The following is an 18,737-nucleotide window of genomic DNA, read 5'->3' as shown; positions in this document are numbered from 1 at the left end:
ATACCCTCTTATGTGGAACTCCATGCCTCCAGTTTTTAACACAGGCTTACTGCTAAAGAAAATGACATCATCATGGTTATTTTCTCAGATCTACAAATCTCCAGAGTCATAGAAGACGTTATACTCATGTATACTGTTTTCTCAGGCTGGGTGGTTTACTCCTCGTGATTAGTAAACTGAACGTCATTTATAAAACCTGTGGAGTGCTCCTTTAAACCACCACTGACTGTTCACTCTCTCAGGAATGTCTGCATGTGTGTCATTTTAATGATTTCCTTTATCAGAAAAACTAAATAAACTACACTTCAAGTCCTTTTATTCAGGCATTCATAGCCTCATGCACTGCACCACTGAATTTGTTTAAAAAATAAAAATAAAATAAAAGACCTTTGACTTAAGTTTGGTACATTTATCCAGTTATGCAATAGTCATAATATTTGTGGCAACCATTTAAAGTATGCAGAACATTTTCTGCAGTCTTTATCATTGGTTTCTGATCTTCAGTAAAAATATACTGGATCAAGTGGAATATAAATATTCATTATTTTTTCACCTCTTCTTTTGTGTTCCAAAATCCCTTTGGTGCTACAGTAGGGCCTACTTTTTAGTCCACTACGTACTGTATCTGACAGCAATAATTACTTGTCACTATGCAGATTAACATTCAAAATTCAACATTCAACACAAAATGGGCTCAAGTCAGGGCCAGATTTATCTGGCAAAATTGAGCTGTGGGTCCCTTTTGAACCCCCATTTGTGTCGATCTTCTCATCTAACTCTAATAAATAATTTTACTTCCAAAAATGTATTCCTTATCTGAATACTTCTTTTATCCCTGTTTTTTCCTTTCATACATATTCGGAATTGTTACCCAGAAGGCTGAAAACCGTGTGAGAGCAAACAAGTGGCTGTTTTGTGGAGAAAAGTCTCAGTCATGAAACTGCCTCTCTCTTTACTCTCCACTTACGAGGGATCAAAATGCAAGCGATGCACTTTCTCAGATAAATATTTATGACCCAGATGACATGTTAACTAAGTTAGCTAAGAAGCGTTTCTGCATGTTGAAACATTTTCTCAGGAAGCAAAGCTAATTTGTTGAAAACCCAAATAAACACTTATAGTTTCATGTCAGATTAAGCACGGATTTCCCAAAAAGCTCCTCTAAATGAGTTTTCTTATTAAAAGTCAAAATAATATGCAAACCCAAACGATTTAGGTCAATTGGCAGAAACGTTAGTAGCCTGAGGACATAAAATATCTGATTCAATCCACTTTGAAAAACCACCAAAGACAGGATGTACGGTAGATTACTGTCACAACAGTACTGAGGGGGTTTTAAGTTTCTCTTTTAAAAAGAACAACAGTGACAATGGAGATGATGAAGAAGTCAAACAATGTGGCTCACACAGGCCGAGCTGGGAGGATCCACGGCCCTGCACTGTGACCAGGATTTCTTAACTTGTATTTCGTTCTCTTTGTCATCAAGTTGGCTGATTTGTGAGTCATATTCCTCCATTGCTCTTTAAAGCCACTTATTTTGATACAGTAGGAAGGTAAACCCTCTTTTTCTTTCTGAATCATTGAAACAGAATTTGTGAACTGAAATCAAAAAAGGCTCACATTTTTTTAATGAATTGGATTTTTCACGTAACACATTTCCTCGCGTCTATTGAGAAATACTTTCTGTAACTTGTTTCCATTATGAAGGCTTAAATGGAGTTTCATAGGGTCCTTTACACTGCTAAGAATAAATTCAATTCTGTGGGAGAAATGTTGAAGCTTTAATTTATTTAAAATTTTGGCCTTGAAATATAGTCTAAACTTAGCCAGTCTAAAAATACTGGAATTTTAATTTTTTTTGTATGTGTATATGCATATGCATGTAGGTGTGTGTGTGTATGTACAGTATGTATATATGGGCATGTGTATGTGTATCTGTGTTTTCTTGTTCTTCCCTTTCTCTTGTTGATTATGTGCATGTTTAGTAAATATGAATGTACTGTGTGTGTATATATATATATATATACACACACAGTATATATATATATATGCACACAATAAATAAGATGCTAGTCCATACCTTAAAAGTCACCAGTGCCAGTCGCCCCCAATGACCCAGGGAGCTGCACCAATGCGGGACCTGAAGCATTACGCGGGGGGGGGCAAACGTTGGTGAATATCGAGAGGTTTGATGCACAAGGTCTGCTGTACCCTGCCATTGCAAATGTAGTGGTTTACAGTTCATCTCCATGCATGTACAAACTACCTTTAACAATTATCTACAATAAACAAACTACTTAACCCCCCTGACCACAGGGGACAGCAGAGAGAAATGAGAGAGTGACTGAGCGGGTGGGGGGGGAGGCAGGTGTGGTGGTTGAAGGAGCAGGAGAGGTGGTCAGGTTGTTGTAAATGGTGTCATAGGCGCCGATTTAGTTTTCTTCTGTGGGTGCTCACAGGGGCACGCCCTTTAAAAAAAAATAAAAGTAGTCAAAAATTGTTTGCATTTCAGTACCTTAGGAAATGGACAGCGGCTGACGCGAACACACACTCCTATTAACTCAATAATTTAGCTGTAAAGTTGGCTTTTAACTCAGGACTGCGCCAATTCTCACAAATACAGATAGGATTGGAGATGAAAATTTTAACTGACACGTAACCGCAATCAGCTTCGTGGGAAATTAAGTATCAATGCCACCAACATAACCAATCGCACTATGACAGACGATCCACTTAGCACCAACTGCAATGTTTAATTTTAAATGAATACTGGTAGTCTGGCACACGTGGGTGGTCAGTATTTTCCGTGGGTGCTCGAGCACCCATGGTATCGGCGCCTATGATTCATGTTGATTTTGGATTGAAAAAGTGAGAAAAAGAGTTGTATTTGTCCACTGTGAAGGTTGTAGAAACTTTGTCAGGCAGGTTAAGAAGTCTGTTTATTGTAGAAAACCAGGGGAGCACGCAAAAGCAAAACCCAAAACATAATGGTAGGAGGCAAACATCAGTAAATCTTGAGAAGTGTGAGCTGCAAGGTCTGTGTTACATTCCCACTGCAAATATGCCATTAACATTGATTAACAGGGCTCAAAGACCCGAAAAACTCTGGACTTCCAGGCTGGATGCAAAACCTTCTGTAAGGGCTAGGAAGACCAAAAAAAAACATCAGCAGGAAGGGGCAACTGTTAGCTTTTAGCTCCAAAAGACCCTAATTTTCGACTATTTATCATTATGAAATTATAAAGTTATGAATCAGAAGTGCCGTTTGGCGTTGTATACAACATGCTCGACCTCAGAAGGGGTTAAAAGGCCCAAACTGTTATACGTTGACTATAGCGCCCCCTAATGGCCGATCTTCACCACATTTGGTACAGAGCCTCAGAGCAGCATGCCAAACGAGCATCACAAGTTTTGTGTTGATTGCTTTTACTGAGGCAGAGATATTGCAATTGCAAATTTCCCATTTAATTGCATTGAGTTATTGGCCAAAACAAATAAACGGCCAATCTTGTCCAAATTTGGTACAGAGCATCGTAGTGGGATGTTGAACAAGCATCTCAAGTTCTTTGCTGATAAATGTTAATTTGGCCGAGATATGATATGATATGTGTGTGGTAGCTAGCTATGAAAATTTGTTTGGTCGTCAAATGCGCATACTTCAAAGCAAAATTCTTTGTACAACTTTTGGTCAGGTCTATCTGGAGATGCTATCTACAAGGTTTCGTGCAGATCCGTCACATGGCCTAGGGCGAGGTCGGAAAAGTTGATTTTGCGCATTGCTCGATATTGCTAAAAAACTTTTAAGCAGAAATGGGCATGGCCTATATCAGGTAATTCAGCTTAATTCAAGGAACATGTGGATGTAAGAATTTCTAATGTGTAATGTGGAAGTTAAAGACAAAAAAACATTATAGCGCCACCTAGTGGTCCACATGTGTGATTTTTGGTAGGTGTGGTCCATGACCCATTGTCCATCTACCCTGTAAATTTAAAGTTGTTCACATTAGTGTAAGTGGTAAATTTAGACATGGGTCCTATAGGTCACGCCCACTTTAACCCCTTGGTACCCCACTCTAGGGTTGGCCTCAGGATTGGCCCTAAATGGTACCTATCAAATTTTGTATAAATCGGATGAGCCGCTCATGAGATATAAACTTTTTGTACTTGTAGCGCCCCCTAGTGACCAAATTTCATACAACACGTGGGGGCTCTCCAGAAGGCAAAGAATGACAAAGAAGAATCTAAAGTTTGGCGTTGATAGCTTTTATTTTGGCCGAGATGTGGCAAAGTTGGTGTTTTCATAGTTAGCTACACGCATTAGTTAGTGCGTTATATGCGCAATTTTTATCGTATAAAAATTCTTTTTACAACTTTATGTCAGGTCAATCTGGAGATGCTACGGTCCAAGTTTCGTGCAGATCGGTCGCACGATCTAGGAGGAGTTCGAAAAAGTAAGTTTTTGATAAATCGCGATTTTTCACGCATAAAAGAAATGGGCGTGGCCTATATCACGTGATTCAGTTGGATCTAGGGAACACGTAGATGTATAGTTTTTGAATGTCCGGTGTGGGAGTTATAGGGCCAAACGCGTTTTTTTCTGCTATAGCACCACCTAGTGGTGGAAGTAGGTCAATGTTTGCGCCTGAGGTCTTTGCAGAGTTTTGGACCAGTCCTGAAAATGGCAACTCCCCACCATGTACGCTTAAGGCTGTAGTCGGAGTTTTAGGCGGAGAAGAATAAAAATAATCCTTAGAAAAACAACAGGGTTCCATGCTCCGTTGGAGATGTGAACCGCGATGCCTTGCATTACGCGGTTCCCATGCCCCCTCGGGCTTGGACCCCTAATTATAAACAATCGGTTTGATCCATTTTAAAAGAGCAAAACCCTTTCATTTTATGAAAAAAATACCTCTCACAAAGGAGGATTCTTTGTTTCATATAATTTTAAATCCAACTTGATATGTTCAAATGAGAGCAGCTCACAGAGGACACATTCGGGTGATGTTGGACAAATACTATAGCCTTTGGATGTCTTTGGGCTTTTGATAATATGAAGACGTCACCTTTTCTGTTGTTTTTAATGACAATGTTAAAAACAACAGACAAAGCCAGAAATCTTGGTGTAGTCATGGACTCAGATCTGAATATCAACAGCCACATTAATACAATTACAAAGTCAGCCTATTACCAACTTAAGAATATATCAAGGGTTAAAGGACTTATGTCTCAGCAGGATTTGGAAAAAGTTGTCCATGCTTTTATCTTCAGTAGACTTGACTACTGTAACGGTGTCTTTACAGGTCTCCCTAAAAAATCACTCAGACAGCTGCAGCTGATTCAGAAGACTGCTGCTCCTCACTAAGACCAAGAAAGTGGATCACATCACTCCAGTTCTGAAGTCTTTACACTGGCCTCCAGTGCCTCAAAGAATTTATTTCAAAATACTTTTGCTGGTTTATAAATCACTAAACGGTTTAGGGCCAAAATACATTTTTTATCTGCTAATACATTACGAACCAGCCAGACCTCTCAGGTCGTCTGGGACAGGTCTGTTTGCTGTCCCCAGAGTCAGAACTAAACAGGGGGAAGCAGCGTTCAGTTTTTATGCTCCACATATCTGGAACAAACTCCCAGAAAACTGCAGGTCCGTCGCAACTCTCAGTTCTTTCAAATCAAGGCTGAAATCTTTCTTTTTGATGTTGCCTTTCTTTAAATAATTGTTAATTTATAAGTCCTCTGGGAGGCCAGGTTTGGAACCTGTGTTGCAACAGAAAAAGAGTTAAAGTATAAGTCCTCTGGGAGGCTTGAGTTGGACTGGCTAAATTAAGTCGTCTGGGAGGCCAGGTTTGGAACCTGAGTTGCAACAGAAAACATAAGTCCTCTGGGAGGCCCGAGTTGGACTCGGTTAACTTGTTGTTATACTGCACTGTAAATTGTATTCTCGTCTTTTATCTGTTTTTAATTTTTTTAATCGTTTTTATTTTTTTTTTATCGTTTTTAACTGCTCTTTAATGTTTTATGTAAAGCACTTTGAATTGCCCTGTTGCTGAAATGTGCTATACAAATAAAGCTGCCTTGCCTTGCCTTGCCTTGCCTTAGGCTCTGGGCTATGTCTTGACATTTTGGAGCGTAAACGACAATGAAAATAATTACTTGTTGTCTTGAGCAATGGATCCCATCCTCAGTGCATATTTGGTTACATTAACACCTGTATTTAGAGCTGCTGAAGCAACCAATAACTATTCAGTATTCAACAGGAAGTAAATGCAATTTGTTACAATATATGAAGTCTGATCTAATAAAAATGTCAATGTTTTAGCACTTGTTGTTTTAGGAATAGTGGGCAAAAAGGCTTTTCCCATTTGTGTGTGACTTTAAGTGCTGAATCATGTTTCAAGATGAGTGTAGAGGTAAGTTAAGGTATTTTGTGACATGTTCTGTGTTGTAGCTTAGTCATACACTAACAAGTACACTTTAAGCTCCAGTAACCACGGACATATAATAACTATTAAATGCATTTGCAATAAATGAATTACCTTTAGGACATTTAAGAACACTATAAACCGTGCAGGGACGGCTAGTACATCCCATGATTCACTGCGAACTGCAGGACATTCCAGTGGGTGTTGTAGTTTCCAAGCCTTGGCAATACTTAAGTGGTTTGTTGTTTTTAGAATCTGCCAGCTCCCTTTTGTCTGCAGCAGAGATGAGCAGCTGTGGTTGAACTCCCAGAGAGGTGTTGTGTTTTGACTTTTAAGGTTGGCTGCAGACAGAGACCCTGGTTGCTGCCCCTCACTGTAAACATAAGTCACGCTGTAATTAATGTGCGATGGCTGGAGAGTCGGAGCAAGCTAAGTGCACTGACGTCCTGTGTGTGTTCTCGCCGTTCATCAGCCTTCTGTTGTTCCTCACAACCATTTACAGTCATCTCTGTTTGGGACAAAGCTGGTCCTGAAGGGTCATCTCTGTATTCTTCCATCTTTCCCTTCCTTCATTATGAATGAATGTAAATACCAGGCCTGATTGGTTGGATGGTCATTTTTCCAACCATATATGTATGTGTATATGTTATGTGTTTAATTCAATATTCTGCAGCCAAACCTTTGGTCAAGTTATAAAGCTTTTTATAAATATTCTTTTTCAGATAGTTTCTACCACTGTTGAAGACAAAAAAAAAACTTCAAACTTCATCATTGACATTTCACATTTCACAAAAAAATGTCTAAAATGATGAGGAACGATGCAAGTCTGTAACTCATTTGTTATGGATTTGTAGGCTGTTTTAACTGGTTTTATTACGGTATGTGGGGTGTGAGTGTTGACACTGTTGACACCTTCCCACTTTCCCACATTCTCGAAGGCACTGGAATGAATTAGGAAATACTTCATAGGAAATATGAGCCTTGCTTTTTCAGAAATCACTCTGACTCAGTTGACGTGATTCAGCAGTCAAGTTTAAGATGGAACAATCTTCACAAGAAAAAAAAAAACTCTGAGAGTTTCAAGACTTCAGTTCTGGATTTGATTCATATCTTCCAATTATAAACTTATTTAGTGGTGTTTTTATTTAAGAATTCACCAACACCGTGAAACATTTCTTCACAGGTAAAAAAAAAAAGAAGAAAAAAAGCCCTGAGTATTATTTCCTGTTGCTGTATTCGATGGTTGAGTTGACTGCAGAGACATTTGCGAGATGGACATTATTTTCAGGAGTTAGGCCTATTACGCCGTTGAAGCGAGCTGTCCCGTCACTGTTCCCGTGATCAGAGCCAGAACCAGAGACGGTAAGGACAACATTTGTGTCCCAAAAACAGGTGACGGTACGTCAGCGCGGACAGCAGTGTGTCCGAGCTGCTGACAGATAGAAACATGTCGGGAATTAATGTTTAGGCTTGCTACATGTAAATACCATTGCATTTTATCAACGGTGGAAAGTAGGCCTAACTATGCCGTACTTTAATACAACTGTAAGGTACTTTTAATGGAGTATTTTCATTTTCTCCTACTTGCCTACTGTACGTGTTACATAGCTTTAGTTAGTTTGTATATTCATATTAATTATACAAAATATTACGAATAATCTATGATGTATTAAAGTGGATAAAGATGAGACTTTATTGATCCAGTGGTGAAATTCACAAACTACCTGCCAAGTGAAAGTAACTCAAAAGTAAAGCAAAATTAGTGTAAAGCATTACAATTCAGAGACGGTAATATTGTAATATAACTAATTACTCTCAAATGACAGTAACTAGTAATCTATATATAGACCTAATGTATTACATTTTGGAAGAAACTTGCCCAACACTGAATATGACTCATGTCTAACTGCGTGAGAAAAGTCTGCTGAAGCCTCTTCTGTCTCTGTACATCATCGCTTTTATATTTACTCACCAGCCAGTCAAGTTAACTTCCTGACAGGCTGCCACAAATATTACGCAGGGCTGTGATGACGCCAACATCTGCAAATCATGCCTCATCTGCAGCGATTGAAGAAAAAACAAACATAACCTCTGTTCCTGTTTGTCTATCGCTCAGAGCATCCCATCCCATCACATCCATCCACCCCGTCAGGCTCCTGACTGTCTCAGTACGACATCTGGTGAATTGCATCTGGATTACTGGAAAGCAGAGGGGATGAAACTACCAGAGAAACTACCCCTGCTGAATCCTTATCTTCTGTTCCAGGGCGTTAAAAAGGAAATGCACTCTCAAATCCACAACAGACCAAAGGGAATATCGCTAACACACACCGGCCTATGGGTGTATTTGGCAATGGAGAGCCCGAACTTGACGCACGGATCTGTTTCCATGAACGACACACTGGTTCAGAATTCACAAACGACCAGCGTCGAGACAGCAATCGCTTTACCCATTTTTATGTTTGCTGGAGGCGCCATTGGGAATTTGATTGCAATAATCGTCCTTTCAGTGTCAATACAGGAGAGGAAATCTTCAGCTTTCTACACGCTGGTGTGCGGTCTGGCGGTGACGGACCTGCTGGGCACCTGCCTGGCCAGTCCGCTCACCATAGCCAACTACCTGGACCCCAATGTGCTGAAGGACCACCATGTCTGCGAGTTTCACTCTTTTTTGTTGCTGTTCTTCGGTTTAACAGGACTGAGCATCATATGCGCCATGGCAGCAGAGCGGTACCTGGCTATATGCTGCCCGTACACCTACCAGCGGTGGGGAGTGGACCGACGCTTTGCGCAAAAGTTCCTTTTCTTTATTTACATCAGTCACATCTTCTTCTGCTGCCTCCCGATGATGGGCATGTCGGTGAGCAAGCTGCAAAAGTCCGGCACCTGGTGCTTCATCGACTGGTGGACCCAACACAACAACAAGCCTTTGGCCGCCGCTTACTCCGTCCTGTACGGTGCCGTCAGCCTGCTGCTCATCCTGGGCACCATCGTGCTGAACCTGGCGGTGTGCGGAGCTCTGCTGCTGATGCGCCAGAGGACCGTGCGGCGGACCGTCACCAGATCCAGCGTCCGAGACAGGTGGAGGGCTCTGTCCTCGGCTGCAGAGACGCAGATGATCGCGGTGTTGGTGACGACCTCCGCGGTGGTTCTGGCCTGTTCAGCCCCGTTGGTGGTGAGTCAGTGTGGGATTGTAATTAGCCAGTAATTGGTTCTTACGGTGGTCGAGATGGTTCAACACAAATACAAAAGCCACAACACAAACGCAAAAGCCACAACGCAAACGCAAAAGCTACAACGCAAACACAAAAGCGACAACACAAACGCAAAAGCCACAACAAAAACGCAAAAGCCACAACAAAAACGCAAAAGCGACAACACAAACGCAAAAGCTACAACGCAAACACAACAGCTACAACGCAAACACAAAATCTACAACACAAACACAAAAGCTACAACACAAATACAAAAGCCACAACATAAATACAAAAGCCACAACACAAATACAAAAGCTACAACACAAATACAAAAGCCACAACACAAATACAAAAGCTACAACACAAACACAAATGCCACAACACAAACGCAAAAGCCACAACGCAAATGCAAAAGCCACAACGCAAACGCAAAAGCTACAACGCAAACACAAAATCTACAACACAACTGTTATATCTATAAAGTTACCTCTCTTTCTGAAACGCTCACACTCTTTTGTGTTTGTGTTGAACCGTCTCGGCCACTGTAGGATTCTTGATGTTGCATACAATCTCCTATGCATGGAGCAGCACAACTTGAGGACAAGCTTCAATTTGTTCCATCTAGAAAATGTAACTAATGTTAAAGGCTGGTTTAACTGTTGTCTTAGGTGTCTTGACATTATGATACATGAATTAGTGATGGAAGGAGAATTCAGATCCTTTGCTTTGTAAAACTGTAACTGTAACTACTAAAACTACTAGACAAGTAAAACTCTTAAAACATGTGGACTTACAGTAAAAATGTAGCCTATACTAAAATATAAAAGGTTGACTGTTGGAGTATTATTACTGATGCATTGTTGTGTAATCAGCATTTTAATGTTTAAAGGTCACCATTGTATCCTGGATATTAATCTGATGCATCATATTGTTTGATTTGATTTGATTTATTTAATTGTATGAGAGTGCCTCACACATGATAAAAGGACATCAAATACAATCGAGCATAAAAACACAATAAAGTCCAAGACTTATTTCCATTGTGGTCCTCAACACACATCAGGACAAGACAAGATAATCAATGACATAACATAAAAACATTTTTCTTAAAGGTGCAATATGTAATATTGTATGTAATACTGGCAGCTAGCGGTTAAAATAGTTACTGCACTACCAATTGAAAATACTGGAGAGTTGTCTCCCCCGCCCCCTCCTGCTCAGACTCAAAGTTCACGGGGGTTGCCAGGCTGAGACCGCAGCATTCACAACAATGTTGCTAGACGCTTTTCTCACATAGCCAGACATTACTCCACAGCACAGCCGAGTAGCTAACGGTAGATGCTGGCTATATTGACAGTCATAAAAGCCCGTGCTCACGCGGAGCTCTGTAACCAACAGACACACTTTTTCGGCTTAAAATTACAGTATGAACCGCTAAAAACACAACAACCTCACTGTCCTTCTCCACACGCCAGTCAGGCACACTTCCTCGGCTTAGAATTACAATACAAAACGCTAAAAATACCACTACCTTGCCGACGGAACACACTTCATTGGCTTAGAATTACGGCAACAATCACTAAACACACTGCAAACTCACAGTCCTCTCTTTCTGATTTACAGCCCCCCTCTCGTGGCTTAAAACCGTTGTCGGCTGCAGCCGCTGAACTACACTTTGTAAACAGCCATGGGCTGCTTGCCTGGTCCTCCCGGTAACGTTAGCTAGCAGTTAGCAGGGTTAGCATGGCGGCATTAGCCAGGACCAGTCGGGATGACTTTACTGGCTATGTCTCAATTGTTTTTGCGAGTAACCAACTCGGGTACTCTAGCTATATAATTCAATGTGAGTACACAAATGTTGAAATGACAAAAAATGCCCATCCCTAGTAGCTGTGATAAATTAGCCTGAAGCTAATGCTTACCTGTTCAGGAGAAAATAAGCCAACTCTGCGTCCTTTTGGGCTCTAAGCTGTCTCCATCTTTCAAATACATCTCCAATATTTACCAGGGGGTTGTTACGTCTCTGGTCACGCAACTGTTAGAAACATGCTGTTTTCTTTTTTTATGTCATGTAGAATCTATCTCCGTTGATCCTGTTAGTTTGTTTGCTGCTTTCATGGCTGTACTACCGTTACAGCTGTAGCGCGCTGGGTTATTACGTTTTTACAGGTATATCTGGCAACCCGGCCTGCCTGTCAAACTGCGCCGTTGATAACAACACACAGATCAAAACATAAACATAAATTCCGTCACGGAATGTAAATTTCAAAAAGAAAAAATACTGACATTAGCATTGTTGTCAGAAAAGATAGTATTTCACTTTAACATGTTTCCTAAATATCTGATGAGGCACTGGTGTCATTTTTGGATTTATTACAGTACAAATATTACATATTGGACCTTTAAATAAATAAAAATAGTAACTTGCCCTTTAATCTATTCCGCAACCCTCTCTAGTAACCAGACCTTGATACTCTTTTTTTTAAAAAAGAGTTCAGACTGGAAATGACTTTAATATGACGATCTAACTTGTTCCACTGAACTGCCCCCATATAGGCAAATGTTCCTTTCTCTAACACTGTCTTAAATTTATAAGGACACAGGTCAGATATGCTGCCACGAGTATTAATATTGTGTGTGTCCTTTACCTTAGTTATAAGACACGACAAAAAAATTGGGAAACTACCAAACAATATTTTCTGAATCATGGTCAGTCTTAACATAGTAACACGAGACTCCACAGGGAGCCAGTTGAGCTCAACAAATTGTGAACTACCTATGTGAGACCTATGGCCCAAATTTAGAATTACTCTTATTAATTTATTCTGTGCTGTTTGCAGCCTCCCTTTGAGTCTATTTGTTAGGCCTTCCAACTAGGAGGTTCATGCAAATTCAAAGTGATTTAAAATTAAGGCATTAGCTAAGATAATCATTGTTGACCGTTCTAAAAATTTAGAATTTCTGGCTAAAAACTTGTGAGCCCCGTGACTTTACTCAAAACCTTATTGCCCATATTCCTGCCATCCAAGTTGTTTTCTAGGATGCAACCCAGGTATTTTTGTGTAAAATGATTACATGTTTTGTAGGTAAAATCTTAATCTGCAGAGTAACTAGTAACTACATCTGCCAGATAAATGAAGTGACATAGTAGCATTACATAGAAAAACTCAAGTAAAGTAACTAAAAAATCATTTCCCTGTTAAATACTAGTTTTCCAATTTCAGACCTCCAAAAAGTAGTAAAATTAAACAATTTGAGAAAGGAAAATCCAAATATTTCAACTGCCCACAATTCATAGACATATTAAACCTATACAAAGGGTCACATGTAGAAATTGCTTTGTCTTAAGAGCACATAAGCCAAACAGGTTGGGAACCAGTGATGTGGTCTACATTTCATCATAGGGTCCATTTAGTTCTAATTGTTTTATAAGAAATTAAGGAATGATAACCTTGATTTGAGCTGGGAAACCTGACAAATATGAAAAAAGAACCTATTCCAGTATATATTTGCAGACATTACAGGATTTATTAACTCTTATTTACAGTATGAATATCTGAGCTATGGTAACTTGTTTTTCTCTTTAAGGTCCGTGTGTTTGCCAACTGTTTCATGCTGAAAAATGACCCCAAAGCTGACCTGGCTGCCATCCGAATAGCTTCTGTCAACCCCATCCTCGACCCCTGGATCTACATCCTCCTCAGGAGGTCTCTGTTTCGGCGGTTACTAAGTCTATCCAGGCAAGGTAGCAGCACTAGCAGAGGTTCATCTCCTTCAACACAAAGGGATTCGTTTTATCCTGATCTCATGAGGGACAGCCACGTGTTCACCCAGCTGATGTGCAACACAAACATTATTACTCAGCTGCCTGCCACCGTCAAATTCACTGCGTACAACACAGAGAGCCAGACTTAAAACAGACTGAAGATGTGTTCGACATCTGTGAATGTTTGCTGCTCTCTCAGGCTGCAAGCAGCTCGATGCAGGGACTTTGTCTCGGAGCTGATGTCATTGGCATGAAAAGACTGTGACCTCTCTGTGTGGGCCCACAGCTGGACAGGACCCTCAGGGCTCCTGTAGGATTATTTATGAAATAAAAGTTGACAGCTGCCCAGCATCTATGTAGATGTCTCCTGCATTGACATGGGACAGATGAGGAAAAACTAACTTTTATTTTATTACCGAAGTGTAACAATAAGACATGACCAAGCCTTTATTTTGTGCCGTATTCAGACCTCCTCGCTCAGTTACAGCAATGTCCATGGGGAACCTCTAAGAAGTTAGTTTTGCATGAGGAGAGACATTTGAAAGACTGATATGAGCTTGATGAAGCACTGACTAAATGCTTCTGATTCATGTTTGTATTAAAGATCCTATAGCTTGAGCCTTGGTGTCTTTTGTCTTCACGGTTTGGTACAAAAAACAACAAAACAAGGCACAAAACCTCAAAACATCCTCGCAGCACACAACCAACAGATTGATTGAGAACAATTTCAACACTTAAAAAGTGGACAGTGTCAAATGAAATCCCTTGAGATTGTCTGGAAAAGTGATTTCATTGTCACTGAGAAGGCCTAAGTGACACTAATAAAAACATTCAAGAGGTGGGCAAGTTTACAGCTTTACTTGCACGAGGAACAAAAGAAATTTTTTACCGGGTTGTTTTTGCTCTAGGGATCCAAAATCTCCGCCCAGAGGGAATTGGAATGAATTCCTCCAAGAGTGAATGGTCAGAGTTTTACAAGATTGACCGTGCCTTCTGCAAAATTTGTCTGTCGCATATCTTTGTTAGAGAGAGCTGCTGTATGCCGATTATCTTACTGGACAATGCTATAGGCCTACCTTTTTTCCGGAGCACATGGGGTCAGCGGCCTTCAGTTTTTTTTAGATCAGGTTCTGTTTTTTTATTGAAAAACGTAAAAAAAAAAAAAAAAAAAAAAAGCATGTAAGCAGTCAATCACAGAGTTTCAGTTGGCCATCGACTAGTTTTTTTAGTCTTGTATCATTAGACTTTAACCATATCGCTGCTGAACTTACCTGTACATGTACACTGGTAAGAATGCTGTTCAGGGAGTTTCGGCCATGCAGGGAGGGGGGCAACATACTGGTAACTACAGGATGGTTACTGAGCTCCATCTGCAGGACTTTTTATCCAGGATGGTCTTCAAAATGTCCCCCAAACCCAGGACCTTTTGCAGATGTCTTTCTTTCCCTGAACAGTTCAAGCACAGATGCACGTCACTGACAGCTTCTCTTGATAAAAGACTAGAACGAAAAGGCGATACATGATGTACTCCCTTTAACGTGTAAAACAAACGGAATCAAGTTTGCATGACATCCTTTGCAAATCTTGAAAAAGTGCTCACGTTAATTTTGATATGACTCACTGCTCAAGGATTCTTAAATTAAACTTAAATTGATGCTACGGTCAATTATTTTTTGCCAGTAGGGGGCAGAAAAACAAGAAGTAGTCTGATGAATATACAGTAAGTGCATTATTCACTTTGAGCACTGGTTTTGCCTCCTTCAGCTATTGAGAAAAACATCTGGTCTTAAGACAAACCACCGTCAATTAATTAAGGTTATACCCTGGGTGAAGACATTTGCCTCCACGTGTTACATGCCCTGACCAGTTGTTACAGTGATGTACAGATGTTTTAACTTGAGATGAACCAGTTTAAACTGGAACATAAGGCTTCGGTTCCTTGATGCCAGGCAGAGGAGAGCACATTTTTTTTTTTTTTTTTGTTGAACATTTCCTGCAATTAAAGGGTAATAAAAAGCATAAAATATAAATACATTTTAATAACATTTAATATGTTCAGAATTCCATAATGCATTTATTCCTCCCCAACATTTAAAAAGATAATTTACTAAACATAAGCAGACAAGACTGTGCAAAGCTGCACCTCTGTACAACATTTTTGTACCTTGACACCATAAATAAAAATCTATCAACATCGGTTAAGTAAAAAGTCTGCCTCGAGATCCATGAAAGATGCACAAAAATAATTAGTTTTACAAAGTAAGCTCCTCTTTTCCCATTCATTAAAATGTACATCCCAGTTAAAAGCTTTACAGAAGAGAGCCAACATTCAAATGAACAGTGTTCTCCCAGTTTACTGTACAGAAACAGCCAGCATGAAACAGAACAAAATCATAAAGAAACTCATAATTTATGAAAGTTTACATCTTGCCCACCTGCAAACAATGCCCCCATCCTGTGGTGCATCAACATCAAAAAGGTTATACTTATTGCAAACTGCGTTTGGCAAATTGAGGAAGAAAAAACATGAAAAAAATCAAAAACCATTAACTGCAGCAAGATTTAAAATGGTCAAATCTGAGTTGTATTGTTGCTTTCTGCAAGTTGAGATGTAAATAGTGCATTCTTGAAATAGGAAGGGATTGCGTTACTTTTTTGATGAATAGTTTTGTTTGGATGTTGTCCGTCAACGTCACACTGCTGTTTAACATATAATTATCACATTTCTCAGCTGTTCATACATTTAGATTGTTTTTGATTTACTCTCCCCTCACAATGAAAGTATTTTACTCTGATCATCACGTTAAAAGTTTATCTAATCATGTAGGGGTGCACAGTATGTCACATTTTACCTGATGTAATGTATTGCACCAATCTGATATGCAGACAAAGTATACTTTTTAGGTTAGCCAGTAAAAGGCTTTTTGTATTGAAATATGTCAATTACCAGCTAATTTCAATTGACTCTTAAAAAAAAAAAAAACATTTGTGACATCTAAAAAGGAGCAGATATCCAAAAAATGGTTTAAACAAGAGATAACTATCAGCTTTTTAAAGCAACACCAAAGATTCTTTTGTAAAAATTTCCTAAATCTTTTCAGTGGTTCATCAACTCCTAACAGGGTGAACGGCGCTTCTGCAGTCGCTTTGCGGCCGCACTACGCAAGTTTGCCAGATCGGGTAGCGGATCTGTAGTTCGAATGAGAACGGTAATGGACAATTCCGCTTCCAACCTGTTTCCTGAAGAGGAAACGTGCTTTGGTGTTGCTTTAATGTATCAAGGATCCACCTGTTGTAGACAACATTTCAAGAACAAAGCGGTTTGAAAGAAGTTCTTTAAATATACATGATTTAGAGTTATAGTCATGATTGCGTAGTGTTTAGTAATCCATCTCAACTGGTACTCAAAGTAGCATTTTCAGACATCTGCTTCTTCATAGAACAGTGGTAGACACCAGGAAGATGTTAGTGAAATAAGCATCTACAGGTGTCTGGCCGTCTGAAGAACGATAGCCACTCTTCTTAAAGCTCTGCTTTAGTCTTCACCGACTACGTATACATATCTGGCACTTTGTTCTGCCGCCACTCGGTAAATCTGTCTGCTGTTTGGTGTTGGGAAGGTAGCATATAAGCGGAGTTCATCACAGGTGCTTTAAATGGCTGCTTGCAGGAGTTGAGAGCATTTACATTTTACGACACAAGATCAGTGCAGCTGTAAAACCCAACAACCATAGGGCCATCCACAGAGCTGCAGAGAGGGCTGTTAATTCTCGGCCGTTTTGTCTTTATGAGCAACATTTTGATCATTTTAGTCAGTCATTTAATTCAATGTTAATATAGAAAATGTTGGTAATAAAGTGTTGACATCCAAATAGATAAATGCTACCTTTCTGAAATGTAAAATTGTAATCGATGCAGACACCAGAGATCTCAGAGGTTTTAATTCGACTCCTTTGTTGTTTTTGAGGCTCCGGTTTATGGTGTGGTGGTTAGTTTCTGATACTCCTGCTTAGAGTAGGTTTCAATTTAAACACAGTCCAACACCACAAAGTACAGCCTCAAAGTGTACAATAGTCAAACACACAAACAACTACGGCAGCAGTCTTAAAAAAAAAAAAAAAAAAAACAACATTTGAATAAGGTTGTAATTATCCCCTGTTGAAACTCACTACATGACAACATACAGGTGTTTTCTGGTCAATCCGTGCCAACTTTATATCTTTCTTTAAAAACAGGCGGTGATTCCTTCCCTGCTGGAAAAAAACAGAGCAGCTACGGGTTCCCAAGATCCTACAAACTATCTTAGCACTAACAGCTGGTTCTCTATAAAAACAAAAAGACTATTATTGATACTAGTTTGTCTCTGGGAAGCCTAGAGCGCAGTAACCCCACAGAGCTCTTTTTCCTCCAGACTAAATACCCTGACAGTGTTTAAAAAACAAAAAAAAAAAAAAAAAACAATTAGAATATAACCACACTATCCCCTTACCCACATCTACCAGGCACTACAGCTGGAAAAAAAACAAGCCCACAGGCTACAACTGGCACTTTTACAAAAATTCAATTAACGTGCGTTGTCCCCACAAAATTATTAAGAAATACAACGTTAATTTCAGATGCTGAGACATTTGAATTACCAAATAAAAATAGCTGCAGTAAGATGGTCTGTGTGCATCAGAGATCCTGCAAGGAGAAAAGCAAGTAACTGATGTTTACAGGAATAAATAGTTTGATTCAAGCGGTTAAAAAAAAAGAAAAGACCTTTCATTAATAAATGATTAACAGTTTTGCAGCCAGTGTAATTAATGATAATCAAACATCTTGTCCACCTGAAATTACAGTTGAATCTTTAATTGCACAAACCAAACCTGTGATTTCATGCACGTCTCATTTTGAATCCGTCCAGTGACCGTCTGACACCAATGTTTCAACAATGCTTTAAATTAAAACACTTCAAAGTCACTTGACAGACAGTCACAGTCTGTATAACACATGTAGTTGTTTCATGATGTGCAAACTGGAACTGGGCCTCTGTTTAAAAAAAAAAAAGAAAAACATGATGAGCAGCTTTGGTTCAGGCTGAAAAAAAGAGCCTGACAGGAGAGAAAATCTCACTGCCTGAGAAGCTTCGCAGATCAATAAATACCAATAATCAATTTTTTAAAAAAATGCATAATTTTAAAGAGATTCTTCGCCTCCAAACTATGACAAACAAAATTATGAATTTTAACATCTCTATTACATTTTACTGGTTTAGACTACCGAAGAAAGATGGAACATGAGCATCCTTACAGTATGCATACTGAAAGGATGCTTTGGTTTGCTAAATCTAATTTTAACTTTGTACATTAA

At 39.5% G+C, this 18,737-nt stretch overlaps 1 protein-coding gene across 1 annotated transcript; it reads left to right on the top strand.

Annotated features, from left to right (window-relative positions):
• The first annotated feature begins 7,588 nt into the window (after positions 1-7,588).
• Positions 7,589-14,003, top strand: LOC114561152 (prostaglandin E2 receptor EP4 subtype). Its single transcript, XM_028586924.1, has 3 exons — positions 7,589-7,784; positions 8,539-9,597; positions 13,208-14,003. The coding sequence occupies exons 2-3, from the start codon at positions 8,638-8,640 to the stop codon at positions 13,532-13,534; spliced, it is 1,287 nt and encodes a 428-aa protein (XP_028442725.1). The 5' UTR covers positions 7,589-7,784; positions 8,539-8,637; the 3' UTR covers positions 13,535-14,003.
• The last annotated feature ends 4,734 nt before the right edge of the window (positions 14,004-18,737 follow it).

This window comes from Perca flavescens, chromosome 9 (assembly GCF_004354835.1).
Source record: "Perca flavescens isolate YP-PL-M2 chromosome 9, PFLA_1.0, whole genome shotgun sequence".
In the NCBI taxonomy this organism is placed as follows: Eukaryota; Metazoa; Chordata; class Actinopteri; order Perciformes; family Percidae; genus Perca; species Perca flavescens.
This window is presented reverse-complemented; position numbering and strand designations above follow the sequence as displayed.